The sequence below is a fragment of the Nannobrachium achirus genome (assembly GCF_963921795.1).
Source record: "Nannobrachium achirus genome assembly, chromosome: 4".
NCBI classification, from domain to species: domain Eukaryota; kingdom Metazoa; phylum Chordata; class Actinopteri; order Myctophiformes; family Myctophidae; genus Nannobrachium; species Nannobrachium achirus.
The window spans coordinates 31,987,970-32,003,605 of record NC_137813.1 but is presented as its reverse complement, the minus strand read 5'-3'; the positions used below and the strand labels follow the sequence as shown (position 1 = coordinate 32,003,605).

The following is a 15,636-nucleotide window of genomic DNA, read 5'->3' as shown; positions in this document are numbered from 1 at the left end:
TTCCAAAAGGGTGTGCGGTGTTATGCGCACACGCACACACACGCGTAAACAATATCGTTTGTGTGAAATATTGTTGAAGGACAAGTGTCTCTGTGTTAAAATAAGAAAGAATGGCCTCCTGCTTTCCAGGTGTTGTCACAACCATCAAAATGTTAAATTGATCATTTAAAATCTTAAATAATCATTTATTGCTACTTAACGGCAATGTTGTGCTGTTTTTTAATGCATTGTTCATTAATAAAGTAAAGCATTGATCAGGTAGCAGCAATAACGTCACAGATCTAACTTCTAGTTTTAGATCTAGTTTTAAGCTAAACACAAGAGTCATTTCCCTTTAGGCTATTTATGGGGGGAAAACAATCACATAGTCAGAATACTAAAGAAACATATGGAAAGCAGGCAAGAAAACGGTTTAATTGCTTAAGGACAAAAATAAATGTTTCCCAAATTTAGAAACCACAAAAATCTTTTAAATTATAACCTGGGCAACTGAATCAACCATGGGTTTATAATAATAAAAGATAGCCACTTAAATCTTTTCGTTGACCAGCCAATAATCTGAATCTAATGCAGAGGATAGATGGGTCAAATAAATGGCACATTGAAGAAAAAATAAATTAAATAAACAGTGTGATTGAAAAAGTGATGAAGTCTTTTTGTAGGCTAATCCAGAAGATACCATGGGTTCATAATATGGCAGATTTCCAATGGAATGTTTGCAATGGGTTTTGATACATTGAGAAAATACTCTATAGTAAACTAAGGCTTATGATATTCAGAATTCTTTTCATCAAGATAGTCACACAAATCTTTTAGTCTTTTTTTAACTACATATCCAATTCATGATAATAATGACATAAAACATAATGGTTGCATTTATTTTGAAGAACAAAAAATTAGAAAATCTTTTAGGCTTGTGTTAACGACATACCTTATTTTATGCAAAAACCCTATGGGAATAAAACATTGGAAATCTGGAGCAGGAACCCATTGACAACTCACTTCCCAATTTCATGATGATCCATAAACCATAAACATGATTATGTGCAGCCCAAAGTCAGTCCCATTCCAAAACCGTCTTACTGTATGTACCTCTGCCAATCTGGACAGTATGTAAAAATGCTCAACTAAAACCAAGGAATCAAAGATTCCATTAGGAGTTCTTTTTTTGTCATCAAATTTGTTTTGTTAAATAAAAATTGTGGAAATGTGCAAGCACAAAAGGAACGAGAAAAACAAAAATATAAATCAATAATTAATTATACACAATTATTCTTGCATTAAGGAGCATTGTGTTGTACTCTTCAAGTAAAGCATTAGTCTCTTTTCCCTCTCTTTTTAAACAACAAATCACCAGTTTTTAATTGGGGTTGCCAGCTGGAGAAGGTCCACACTGATTCTGAGCTAAAATAAAGGGGGCAAATAGTCAATATGTGGCAACCCGTACTCATTCCAACTGTAGTTGCCAAAATGGTAAAACCTTTCAAACTTAGCAGATCAATCCTATATCCTCACCAGAACCTACTGAATGTAATGTACAACACAGCTCATCCTTTAGTCACCTTCTTAGTGAACTACAGGCCCCAAAACCTTCTCTGGCGCAGTCACCATGGAAATGGGCTCCTCCTCATCGCACTGGCCGGTACTGGGCTTTGTTCAGGCAGTAATAAGGGCACCTCTGGGTTCGCCTGCCAAGTGCCAATGTTGAGTGACGAGAGGGCGGAAGGCTGAAGCACGTGGGGCTAGCTGATGATGCGACTGATAGACTGCAGGGAAGGGAACTCCTCGTTCTGCCCGATGTGCAAGGTCTTGTGGGAGTTGAAGTCTTTTAGGGACAGCACCTGTCTGCAGGTGGGGCACACCTGGCAGTCCAGCTCGGCAGCCGCGTTGGCCGCAGGCGTGGCCGTCTGCCAGGCACTCTTCTTGTTCTTGTTTTTCTTTCCCCCTCCGCCGCCGCCTCCTGACTGTTTCTCCAGAGCCTTGGAGTCACCGTGGGCTGTTAACAGTTCCTGCTGTTTGTTGGTGTCTGGTAGGAGCACTAGCAGCTCATTGAAGATACGGTTGAAGTTGTCTCCCAGCAGATCCTTACAGCTACGATGGTACTGGGCTGCTGAAATCAGACCCTGAGAAGGAAGGAAGGAAGGAAGGAAGGAAGGAAGGAAGGAAGGAAGGAAGGAAGCAAGCAAGCAAGCAAGCGATTAGAGGGTCAAGTTCATATGGACTGAGGGAGATTTAGTTTTGATTGGTTCCTTAATGCAACCAGCCGAACTGGTGACAACAAGCTAAGCTTGTTTGTAAGCGTTTATGAGGTCTGTCTACTGCACTGTATAAAGCCCTTGATCATGACTTTAATTTACATAATTATATATGTATTTATTCTCTCTTTCCAAATGGCAGCAAAGAGCTGAAGGTTTCACATCAAATGTTACATAAGGTAAAAAGAATTGAAAATATAGAAACATTTGGTACAATTTTATTTCAAGGGGGGGGGGGAAATATCATTTAAAAAAAGATTGCAAATATGCATGTTAAGAGCTAAATGCAAACTTTCCATTAAGCCATGTGCCTAAATAATTTTAAGAAGCCCTACCTGTCTGAATTGTCCAGAGAAGTTTTTGAACTGGTTGAACTGGGACTCGTCATCGTGGAGGTAGTCTTTGATGGACTGGATCAGCTCCATGTTCCTCTGCTGGAAGTTCTCTGGCACCAGGTACACATGATCCACCTGGGGGGTACTGGGGAAACGCATGCATATTAACCCATTTAGAACGGGTACACATTTTGTGTTTCATTATTTTATGCTTTAACTATTGAAAAATAGCAGATATACAAGCTCACAGCGAGCTTGTAGATCTGCTATTTTTGTAAAATCATGAAAATTTGAATTTTGACCCGATTCTATGAGTGTCTTTTGATTCCTTCTAAGATTTTCTGAAAAACCTGTGTTTCTATGTCAGCAATCTGGCCAGCCATCGTCAAAGAAAAGGTCCTTTTCACTTAGCTGGAGCTCAGTTAGTCTGTTCTTGAGAGACTACCGTGTCAGTGGTTCTCAAACCTTTTCATGTGAAGGACCCCCAAAATGATATTTATTTGGCCACGGACCCGCATCTCAAAATATTTAGTTCCAGGGACCCCCCAGAAGCAAAATTTGAGTTACAAATGTTCGCTTTGAAAATACATATATTCAAAGATTTGCAAACATTTTCATGACTTTTTCAAAAATAGCAGATCTACAAGCTCTCAGCGCAGCACCGCGCTGTGAGCTTGTATATCTGCTATTTTTCACTGGTTAAAGCATTCAATAATGCTAGGCCTAAATGGGTTAAATTGATAGGCAGGCAGCGTGTGATACATAGGACATCAAATTAAAGTGATAAAAATCAGTGGTAAAATTAGAATCAATGATTACATTTTCTTTCCCTTCTTTCTAGCAGTCACTATTAGCCCACACACCCAACTCGATATTTCTGCCAAATGGTGTTGCTAGAGGAAGGGCCATGGGCTCACCAAAACCAATAAGGTTCATTCTTCTATCTGTCAGACATGTAAAGTGTCAACTTTCACTTTGGCCTGCCCTGAGAATAGAGGAAATGGCATCGCTAAAAGTGTTAAGTTTCATCCTCCAGGGAGTATGATATGAATGTGTTCCATGGCAATCCATCCATTAGTTTTATTTAGGGTACATTTTGGCGGGTGGTGGTGGTAGAGGAAAGCCAACAAACGGGACAATCTCACACAGAGAGAACTAACAAATTGATACAATAGGGATAAAAACATAGACTGTACAATTAACATCTGCAACAAAAACAGCAGACACATTACACCCAAAGAAGATCAAATCGAGGACATTAAGCAAATGCTTGTTTAAACAGTAGTGTTTTAAGCGGTTCTTACAAATACCCACAGACGCTGCAGACGCTCAGAACCTGTTGAAGGGCATTCCAGAGTCTGGGAGCTACAGACTGTAAGGCTCTGTCGCCTTTGGTTATTAATCTGGAGCATGGAGGGTCACAGCAAAATCTAGCCTGATATTTTCAAGACATGCTTGGGTTCAAAGTGGTGGACGGACAGACTGACCAACCAACATGACCATCCACTAGTGCGGATAAAAACTAAATGAAAATGTCAAGATGACAGGCAAAAGGGACATGTATTGGATGGACAGAATTACCCTGGTTTTGAGTACAATTGAAGGGGCTGGTCAGTACTCACCTGTCCAACACAGGCTCAATCACGTTGCTGTTGAGGGCGATGCCGGTGAAGCCGGGAGGGGGCTTACTGCCGGGAGGGGGCTTACTGGGCACGCTCCCCATGCCGGGCGGCGGTGGGGGCATGGTGGTGCACAGGGCAGGAGATGAAGCCTTTAGAGGAAAAGAGCTCTTGAAGCCTAAGCCTGAGACACACACACACACACACACACACACACACACACACACACACACACACACACACACACACACACACACACACACACACACACACACACACACACACACACACACACACACACACACACACACACACACTTATTAAACCATTCACATTTGCATGCACAACAAGTCTGATGTTATTGGATTATCATATTGCTAATAAATGTTTAATACCTTTAATAACCAGGGCTTAAATAATGAACTTAAACCTGATTCAAAAAGAGTCAGGTGAAAAGCAGAGGCTGGTTCACGTACATGGATGTGGGAACATGGCATAACATGTGAAGGGGCTTACTGTAACAACTAAATTGGGAGAAGCATTAAAATGAAAATGAAGATAAAGACACAAAGAGCCGGGAAAGAAATCTGATGCCGTATGAATGGTGAATGATTAAAATGTATTAGTAGAATGCTATCAGGGTTCGGTGACAGTGGGCAAAATGTTGAGGCAGTTCTAGGTAGTGATATAATTCTGTTCCACCTGCGCGTGTTCGTACCTGGTGGAGGTTTTGTAGAAATGAGGGCAGGGAACTCCTCCTCCTCTTCTGGAGGTGGGCTTGGATCAGGACGCTGGGCTGGCACCTTAGTTGCCTTCTTGGTGGCCGGGGAAGATGGTTTCTCCGAGAAGCCGTTGGTTAATTCGCTCAAGCCACCTCCTGACACCGCCGAGGCTGTTGCAAGGGCAGGGAACTCCTCCTGCCTCCTGCCGTTGCCAGTGGAAGCTTTGCTGGCCTTTTCTGGAACGTTCTCCTTCTGCACCTTCATTTCATTAGAAAGGTTAGCTGCTGTGGCGGTCACTGCCGTCTTCGGCTGCTGTTGTTGTGGCGGTTGATTCTTCTTCTTGCTGGCTTTGGCGGCTGTGGGCTTTGGGCTGGAGGGGTTAGAGGTCGTATTCGAGGGTTGACTGCTTCCTTTAATGGTGAGCAGTGAGGAGATGTCCAACATGGTGGGCACCGCCCGGAACTCCTGCTGTGTCAGCCCTCCACTCTCATTGTCCGAGGACGCAGGAGAACGGGCTGCCGGCGCGGGCTTGGGGTTCTCCGCCACTTTCTTTTTCCTCCGCGACGACATGGAGGAAGAGGCAGAGGTGAGGGTTTGGGGTCCAGAGGACAATGCGGGCGAGGGGGCAGAGGAAGGGGGGGCTTGATTGTTACGGCCGGAGGGGGGAACAGGCTTGGACGAGGCGGCGTGAGCCGACCAGGCTGAGCGGTTGCTCACTGAGGGCTTGAGAGGTCTGATCTTGGAGACGAGGGCAGGGAAGTCCTCCTCCTGGAAGTTGTTAGTGTTCCTGGGCTGAGCAGAGTACGCTGGGGTCATAGGCGTGCTCATTACGGAGACAGCCGACAGACTGGGGAAGTCATCCTCCTTCAAGGCTCCCTGGGTGGCCTTGGCTGCTGTCGGACCCGACTTCAGGCTGAAGGGGACAAACACATGCACAGATGCACACATGCACAAACATGCACAGACACACACACATTACTAACATTTCAGCACTGTGTGACTGCACAGAGAGAAAACTCATCATTCAAGTTTCATACATTTTAGTAAACCTTGTATACATTTTTGGTTTTGGACAAAGCTATAATGGTGTGGTACCGAAGGGCCCGGTCATCTAGAACAGGGTAGATCCGTTCATTATGGTATGAGTCTCTACAAAAGTAGACCAATCAAAGCAAACTACACAGCTCGGATGACACTTCTATGCAAATCACACCTCATCTCACTTTGCTAAGCTCACTTTAGCACACCTTTGTTGCTTCGTTTACAAACTGCAAACCTAGTAAATTGCGTTCCATAGCTAAAGATTGTGCAGAAATGCCATGTTATTAGACTGTGTCTTTTAAATACACCTTTGTCATTACATACTGAACATAGTCATAGACGTTTGTGTGTATGCAACCTTGTGCTAGGCTGTACCTAGGCATGGGTGGGGCAGATTTTCCTCCCAAAGCTGGAAAGTCGTCTTCTTCGTCCATTGGATTGCTATCTTTCATGGTCCTCATTGGCCTTGGCATGGGCTGGGCCGCTTTTCTTCCTCCCAAAGCCGGGAAGTCATCTTCTTCGTCCATTGGATTGCTATCTTTCATGGTCCTCATTGGCCTTGGCATGGGCTGGGCCGCTTTTCTTCCTCCCAAAGCCGGGAAGTCATCTTCTTTGTCCAGTGGATTGCTATCCTTCATGGTCCTCATTGTCCTAGGCATGGGCTGGGCTGCTTTTCTTCCCCCCAAAGCCGGGAAGTCATCTTCTTCGTCCAGTGGATTGCTATCCTTCATGGTCCTCACTGGCCTAGGCATGGGCTGGGCAGCCCTTCCTCCCAAAGCTGGAAAGTCATCTTCTTCGTCCAGCGGACTGCTATCCTTCATGGTCCTCACTGGCCTGGGCATGGGCGGGGCCGCTTTTCCTCCCAAAGCTGGAAAGTCATGATCTTCGTCCAGTGGATTGCTACTTCTCATCGTCCTCACTGTCAAAATGGGTCACACACAAGGAATCATGTTTCATGTACCACGAATGTTTCAATCACCTGGTCAATGGTCAGCACATTTAAAAAGGTTGAAGCAACAGACATAACTGTCCTTTGTTTTAGGTTTACCTGGAGGTTCTGGCATTGGTTTGATAAGTCCTGTTCTGTGTCTGGACTCCTCTGACTCTGTCCTGTCAGGCCTCTCCATCCTCTCGTGTCGTTCCTCTTTGCGGTGTTTGGCTGCGCCTCTGTCCTGCATGGCACCTCGCTCCTCCATCCTGCGCACCGCCATGGAGGCCCTCATGGCTGCCGCTACGTCCCTGTCCTCCTCCTCACTGCACACACACACACACACACACACACACACACACACACACACACACACACACACACACACACACACACACACACACACACACACAAACAACACAAGTAGTAAGACACAGCAGGACAATAAACTAAAGCCAACAACCCGACTCATCCAAGTCACTCACCGGGTGTACCTCCAGCTCTTCTGCTGTCCACCCTGAGTTCGTACTCTTCCTCCTCTAGCTTGGCGCACTTCCTCATAGTCCTCACCCGTCACAATAGCTGAGGACACACAGACACACACAGTCAGTGGTTGCCTTCATCTGTTGGGCTCGGACTGAACACAAGTCTCTGTCACTTTAGATTTGAACCACTTTAACCATTATTTTATGCTTTAACTATTAAAAAATAGCAGATCTACAAGCTCACAGTGAGCTTGTAGATCTGCTATTTTTTGTAAAAATCGCGAACATTTGTACAGGTCTTTGAATGTTTTTGACCCGATTCTATAAATGTCTTCTAAATCAGTGGTTCTCAAACTTTTTCATGTCAAGGACCCCCAAAATTACATGTATTTGGCCGCGGACTCCCATCTCAAAATAAGTTGCAAATGTTCGCTTTTAAAAAGATATATTCAAAGACTCGCAAAAGAAATCACGATTAAAAAAGAAAAAAAAAACTGTGCCGCGCTGTGAGCTTGTATATCTATTTTTCAATAGTTAAAGCATTAAATGATTCTTGGCCTAAGTGGGTTAAGGTGACCCAAATTCAAAACAAACGAATATGTAAACAAATGAGTTTGAGGTCAATAGAAATATATGTTGTAGCAGGGCAGAGGCATGAAACTGCCCATGCATGCACACACCTTCGTTTCTCCTCTGCTGTTGCTGTCTGGGAGTGTAGGTGAACTGAAGGTCAATGTGTCGGTTCTGTCTGGCCTCTGCCCGGTTCTTGCTGTGCGACTGAGCCTTATGGGCCTTGTAGTCTATCTCCGTGCGGAAGGCGTGTGTGAACTGTTCCGTGGCACAGCGGCCCTCCTCGCATAGGTAGTGACTCTCTCTGAAATGCTCACTCAGGTACTGGTAGTCACTATAAATCACATAAAAAAAAAACACACACAACTGATTAATATCGATTGCCACTGCAGGGTGTTGGAGGAGAGCCTGTGTATGTGTGGGAATTTGTGTGCAAGAGTTGAAGCTACAGTGTGAATGGATAGTGGGGGCATGAGTGAAAATCACTGACTGATTGAATAAGAGAAGGAAAAAGTGATAAGTGAGTCAATGAGCTAAAGCCAATGGATTAAATGAATCAGGAAGAGGTTTGTGGACAAAGAGTGATGTGTTCAAAATATAGCTTTCGCTGACGTCCAACTCTGTCATCTGCAGAGTCAGTATGTGTGGTTGTGAGAGACAGCATGCGAGAGGGTGTGCTGCTGGCTGTACAAACCAGTAGTATTCCTGCGCGCCGTCAGCATCACAGAAGTGGCAGAAGTAGTGGTCCCTGCGAAGGTGCTTCAACAGCTCATCGTTGTCCAGGTAGCGGTCGTCACAGAACTTGCAGAGCGGGTGTCCGCGGTGACTAGTGTCGTCAGGGTCGCCCTGTGTGCGGTGACGTGCCAGGTCCTTCCGGTTGTACCACTTGCGTTCATGACAGAAAATCTGAAGGAAGCAGAGGTCATGTTTAGACTAGTCTTTCAAGATTGATTTTAGATTTGCACATATCTCAAACAAAGGCATTGAAGGTTTTAAATATGACATTTTTTATACGTTAGCAACTTGCATGATGATGGCTTCACTTTTTATATTTTTATTTTTTGGAGTGAAACACTGTCAAATTTGCTTTGTAATTTGCATATCTTGTCTAGAGCGGACACGGAAACAGCTGTTTTTGTTCATGTATGTGTGAGTGGGAATGATCAAATAAAGTAGTTGGGATCTAAACCCAGACTGAACGGTAACAGAACACTCTGTTTAAGCTGTGCGCACACTGCTACTTATCAGTGTGACGTTGTCTGATAAGCTGTCTATTTCATTGATGGATGGCCACAACAACCATCTGACAACGTCATCAGAGCGGCCTCGTTCAATTATTAGATCATTAGAAACTCAGTGCTCAGGTAAGGATTATGTTACATAGCTTAATAAGAATGACATTCACTTTGTCTCTGAAACAGTGTAGTTATACTAGTTCAGTGGTTCTCAATCTGTGGACCCCCCAAAATAATTTGGGGGGTCCCCAGATGATTAACTTAATGTGAAACATTGTTTTCTCTCTCAACAGTAAACAAACCAACATACATTTTAAGTGTATAGACTACTAGAGGTTCGCGGCGCTACGCGCCGCTCACATCTACGCCCCCTCGCCTCGTTGTTAACGTGAAAAGCTCATATGGCTAAAAAAAAAGTTTTGTGAAAAAAAAGTTTTTTGAAAAAAAAAAAAAAGTAAAAAAAAAAATGAAAAAAAAAGCACGTTTCCGGTCGGACATATTTGACGGCCGGACGCACTTCCGGTGAAGAACTCCGCAAATTAAAAAGAGTAACGTTACGTTGCTGTAATGGGATGTACATACATGAAGATTATGTTAATGTGATCGGGACTCGTGCCTAAGTGATGGAATGTACTGGAATGTGGACAGTAGTGCTATTGACTATGCAAACGTGAGTACATCATTTGTTTAGCTAACTGTTAGCCTGGTGTTGACTCTACGTCAGCACGTATGGCGCTGGTGTGACGTGAGGACGTCGGCACGTGATCAGTCCTAGCCAATTGGACTGCTTTGGGTCGTCGATCGGTAGAATGCACCGCTCTGTAGAATGCACCGCTTGTAGAATGCACCGCTCTGTCAGTTCTAGAATGTAATATAGGATAGAGGGTATATGCACATTTCTAAAGTGACAATTTAAGAACTTTAAAATGACAAATTAAACATTGGCCAAACTGTCAAATATTAGAGGCAGAAATGGTGAAAATAGCAGATCTACACAACACGAGGCGTTGTGAGGGGCGTCCCCAGTTAAAATATGATTATTTTGGAGGTCGCGGCCTGAAATGGTTGAGAACCACTAGTTGATAGTACTTTTCAAGTACAACAACAATGTGTTGCAATGCGACGCGTTGTGAGCTTGTAGATCGGCTATTTTTTTGGCAAAGACATTTGATAGTGTGAAGGGGAAAAAAAGACTGTATCAAGTACGTATAGAGGGTTTAAGTGGTAGCCTACCGGATATGCAGCTCGGTAAAATAAAAGGTGAATTGATCATCACCATAAATCACCATAAATTAAAGCTGTACTGTGGAAGCTGCTCAACTAGTGGTCAGTAGCGGTATTGCTTTTTTCGGCCGGAGTCGCCGCGGACCACCGGAACGGGGGTCCGCGGACCCCCGCGGCCGTTGCGAGCACCTCCGCCTCGCCGATACGATTCCGTAGAGCCGTCTCCCATCATTTTTAGACCAGGATTGAGGGAGTAGCAAGCAAGATTCCTTCACCAATGTAAACACAGTTGCTGAGGGAAGCTACTTCCTTTAGAGACAGCAAGACTCGCTGTGATTGGCCGGTGGTGTATGATCGGCGCTGTGATTGGCCGGTAGTGTATCATGTGGGAGATGACATCATTTTGCCGGGAAATTCTCCCCCCCTCACAACTCATAGAAAACATATAAAGAGAAGGCTTCAGAAGCTGAAAATAACAGAGTGGGGGTTCTAAAACTTTAGCGATTTAACAGTTAGGACAATTTTAAGATTTGTTTTATAAAAACAGTTACATGGTATAACTTTAAATCTTCACGATCGATTTTTATCACGATACACGATAATATGGCTTATCGTCCCATCCCTGGTGTTACCTTGAGGTGTTTGGTGCACAGCTTGCAGCAAAAGAGTTCATGCTGCTTCCTCATGTGCTGTTCAAGCTCCTCGAACTTGGAGAACACCTTGGGCTCTGGACAGTGCGGGCACTCTGGTAACAGCAGCCTCCTGCAAAAGTAGGCCCAGACAAGAACAACTTCAATGTTTACATGCTTCCTAATGAGACCATGCTTTTTCAATATGCAAGAAAATGTTAATTTTGCATTACATTTCTCAGCCATGGCTGTCTTTGTTATAAAGCACTGTGGGAAACCCTGCGTACAACGATGTGACATCTGTGTTTCTAAATAGCGCAGTAAAAGAGACATAGGAAAGATAGGGCAGACAGGGATCTGACATCTGGCACAGTTACGAGCACCAGTAAAATGTGGATGCAATAGGATATCCTCCATTGTAGTTTCATTTGCATATATATATGTCATAGTATATTAGAGAAACAGCACATTCGAGACGCGGAGCACTCGTGGTGCGGCACGGGGCGGAGCAAGCGGTCGCCACAACAACGTACTCCAGGCGGTGCGCCGCTCTATTGTCCACGACACTGCGAGCGGCTACCGAAGCCCCCCTGTATCCACGAAGCCCAAACGAGTTACGAGGCCCCCCTGGGTCCACGAAGCCCCAAGCGGCGCGAAGGCCAGCGGACCTTGGTCCTGCTCTTCGCCCCCGAGCGCCGCAGGCGCGAGTGGCCGCGAAGAGCGGGCCAGGGCCGCGCGGCCGGCGGAGCGCCGCGCGAGTTACGAAGCCGTGGTGAATGCAATCGTTATATTTATGCCCAGGCCGTAAGGCCTGGGCAAGCGCACGTTAAACGCCCTGTCCAAGTGACTACAATGGAGCTAATGGCTAGGCTAGGCTAGGCTAGGCTAGGCTAGGCTAGTAAATAAAGAGTAAACACTTCCGGTCTGCGGCGAGTTCAAAGCGTGACGTAACTCTCTTATATACACTCTGGTGAATGGCAGAGCAGTGGCTGACGTCGCCATCTGGTGGTGATTAGTGTGTGGTGAACGTCAAAACGAGTGCTCCTTGACAACTTTTACTGGTTTCTTGAACATACTGTAACATATACATATATGCATAAGAAGAACACGTGTATGCAAATGTGTTGCGCGCACGCAAACACAGAGAGAGAGAGAGAGAGAGAGAAAAGGAGAGAGAGAGAGAGAGAGAGAGAGAGAGAGAGAGAGAGAGAGAGAGAGAGATCAGAACACTTTTAAGAAGCAAGCAGTGGGGAAGATTCTATTTTAACCGGATATGTTTACACTTTTCTGTGTGTCTCTATCTGAGTATCTGTATGTGTGTGAGTGTGTTTGCGTGCAGCACACACATTAACATTCTCTATCAAAATTAAATCACAAGATCATAGCATACTGAGAGACCCTGAGACGGAGCCAGTGAGACAAAAGCCCTTGGAGAGAGAAACAGAATAAAACATAATACAAAACTAAGGGAAATCAAAACAGAACAGAATTTGAGAATAAACACAATAAGAAAAAGAAAGAAACACTAAAAGAGAGAATACAAACATAATCAAGAATCAGAGAAACAGAAAGCATCTCAAGCAAAGAAGAGGTTACCTATTTGGGCTGTATAAACTGACAGGTGAAACAAAAAGTGATCAATGAAGTAAATCAAATGACAGAATTTCCTCTTTTGTCAAGTTAAACGCTCTTAAGATTCCAGATGGATCCCTCATTCAATGCTATTTTGACAATGCTTACACCTCTTGGATCTCAATTTCACTAAAAACTAAGCTTAAGACCTCACAAAACAAACTGATTTGACTGCTTCTCTGCATTAAGCCCAAGGCCCCCCTCATTCCAACACATTTTGCTAGTTTGGGATGGCTCAAAGTAGAAGACAGGGTTAAGCAAATAAAACGGGATTGATATTTAAGATATTTAAGATGCCCTCAATACCTGACTAACTACTTCTCCAAAGTGAGTGACACCCACAGCCACAACACTAGAGGGAGCGACCGTGATCTGGTACAACCCAATTTTAGAAAAACAAAACAAAAACAAAAACAGGAAAGTTCTCATTCTACTACTGTGCAACCAAAATGTGGTGTCTGACTGTACCTCGTGCTGTTTACATTTCTGACTAATAAAGTATTCAATCAATCAAAAAGGAGTGAAGACGGTCAGTAAATACATTAACAGAGAAATAAAAAGAGAAACCCTTAGACTGTGTGAATTGGGAAAAGAACAAGATAAAGGAGAGCATGGCAGTCTAATCTCTCTGGTCCAATCTCTGTTCAATTCATCATATGCATTACGCAATGGATGCAGAAACAGTAAACAGGGTTGCATGTAAGAAGGAAAACAGTGAAGTGACGACAGTGACTAAAAGCCTAGTTTATACTTAGAGGAGTAGTTGACTCAAGGTTAAGGTTTGGAATAAGTTTAGGTTTAGGCAATGTTTTACTGAGGTTACATTTACGAATACCTAAACCGACTGCTCCAAGATTGCCAGATTTGACCCGGGCGTTATTGTATTCATTGTAAAGCACCAACATTCCAGTCAATGTTACTGGTATAGCATTGTAGCATTGATCACTCTAACAAGCACATCTCATTTTCTATACTAGAATAGAACTTCCAAAACATGATTGATTCAAACACAAAAGTAGACAATCTTATCAAACCTCAACCGATGGCCTATCAGCAAAAGTCAAGTGACTAGTGTACATTTCCCCACCAGCATTGCTGTATGCTACATTTTAGGCAAACGTTTGAAAAGCTGATATCAGATTGATATTGGGCAACATGTTGAACAAATCAGCTTTAACGCTATTTAACATAAATGTGTGTTAAGCAAGACTTTATGTTTTGCCTCAGACCTCTGTTCCAACAATGACATGGTCCTGAGTATTACCTGAACTGGGCATAGATTTTGGCATCGCCAAAGTAGATGTCGTATTTCTTCTCGCACTGGAACTGCTGGTAAGGCAGCGAAGAGAAGGCATTCAGTTGGTTCACAAACACCACCTGTAAACAACAGCGAGGATCAGCACATCTAATAACAGCAAGTCCTATTGACAACAACTCAGACTGAATCCCTGGGTACTAAGGGCTAATGTAGACAGGTGCTTTTGTGGCAGAATGTAGGATACTTTATATGAATGCTGTTGTGGCTAAAAAACTGTATATACAGAGAACCAGACAGTAATCTTCAATTCAGTACAAATACGATTATGGATATTATTAATAGTATAGATTAACTAGCCTATATAATACCTTACACAGGCTCAATCAAGCTTAATCTAATTTGACGAGATAATTCAGCATGATCCAAAACAAACATGTTAATAACTTTGTTAGTTGAATGACAGACAGACACATTGTCCACACTGTGGCCAGGCCACTTGACAGCACAGGACAGCACAGCACAGCATAGCACGGTCATTTGACTCATTAATAGGGTGGTTCCGCTCTGGTACAAGCTGTTTCACACACTGTGTTGTAGAAACAGATGGAACATGCTGCTGTACAGCCTTATTACATAACCAAGTAGTAACACACTGATAACGTTAGCTGGCTACTTTAGCATGCTCGCTCCCTTTAGGAATAAAACCTTAATGTGCTGACCAAACGGAGAAAATTACCAGCATGCTGACAGTGGTACTAGTTAGTGAATCAAAACTGAAAACTGCTAGCGTGGCTCATGGCTGCGCTAATACCAGTGGTGGGGAAAGTACTCAAATGTTCTACTTAACATTATTCAATTATGTAAAGAAATCTTTTGATCTACAAGATCACAAACAATGCATTTTGAGCTTGTAAATAGTCTATTTTCAAATGGCCTAATAGAATATAGGGCTGAAGAAGTGGTTAATGTATATTTTGTAATAATTATAAAAATATACAAAGTAACTAGTAACTAAAGTTGTCAAATAATTTATAGTGGAGTAAAAGTATAATATTTGCCTCTGAGATGTAGGGAGTAGAAGTTAAAGTATTGGAAATTGGAAACACACAAGTAAAGCACATAACTCATCATTGTACTCAAGTACAGTACTTAAAGTAAATGTACTTAGTTACTTTACACCATTGGCTAATACCGGCTCTGGCTAATGTTGGTGATTTCGCTAAGGTTACCCATCCTAACCAATAAGTAAGCCATTCCAAATCCAACTAGAACATTGCTATGATGAGCTGTTCTGTGCTGCAAGCAACGGCCTGATCTGAAGTTAATTCTAACTTCTCAGATCAGATCAGATCTTTTTTAAAACGCGGCTAACCAACGCAGTGCCAGACCGATATGCGGCCTAGTTCCCCATGCAGCCCCGGACTAGAGTAGAGCAGGACGCCGCACCTTGTCCAGCTCCTCCCGGCAGACGGCGCAGTACTTCTGCTCGCACAGCACCCTCATCTTGGTGGAGCAGCGGTAGCACACCGGGTGGTCACACTTCCCCAGGGCGAATATCTCGAAGTCCATACAACACAGGACACAGTTCCTCTCGCTTTCCTTTCGCTCTCTCGCTTTCCTTGAATCCATGGCGTTCAAAACAAGGCACAAATTCCTCAGTTAATTCAATTGGGGGTTCAGATTTGGGCTCAGTCAGTCAGAGG

General features: G+C 43.7%; 1 protein-coding gene across 1 annotated transcript; it reads right to left on the bottom strand.

Annotated features, from left to right (window-relative positions):
- Window positions 1–414: 414 nt before the first annotated feature.
- Window positions 415–15,607, bottom strand: znf598 (zinc finger protein 598). Its single transcript, XM_080724172.1, has 12 exons — window positions 15,380–15,607; window positions 13,940–14,052; window positions 11,047–11,176; window positions 8,650–8,861; window positions 8,066–8,289; window positions 7,386–7,482; window positions 7,021–7,226; window positions 6,348–6,891; window positions 4,928–5,844; window positions 4,213–4,393; window positions 2,591–2,735; window positions 415–2,123 (listed from the first exon to the last, which is right to left on the bottom strand). Exons 1-12 carry the CDS (start codon window positions 15,560–15,562, stop codon window positions 1,743–1,745), a joined length of 3,333 nt encoding a protein of 1,110 aa, XP_080580298.1. The 5' UTR covers window positions 15,563–15,607; the 3' UTR covers window positions 415–1,742.
- Between the last annotated feature and the right edge of the window lie 29 nt (window positions 15,608–15,636).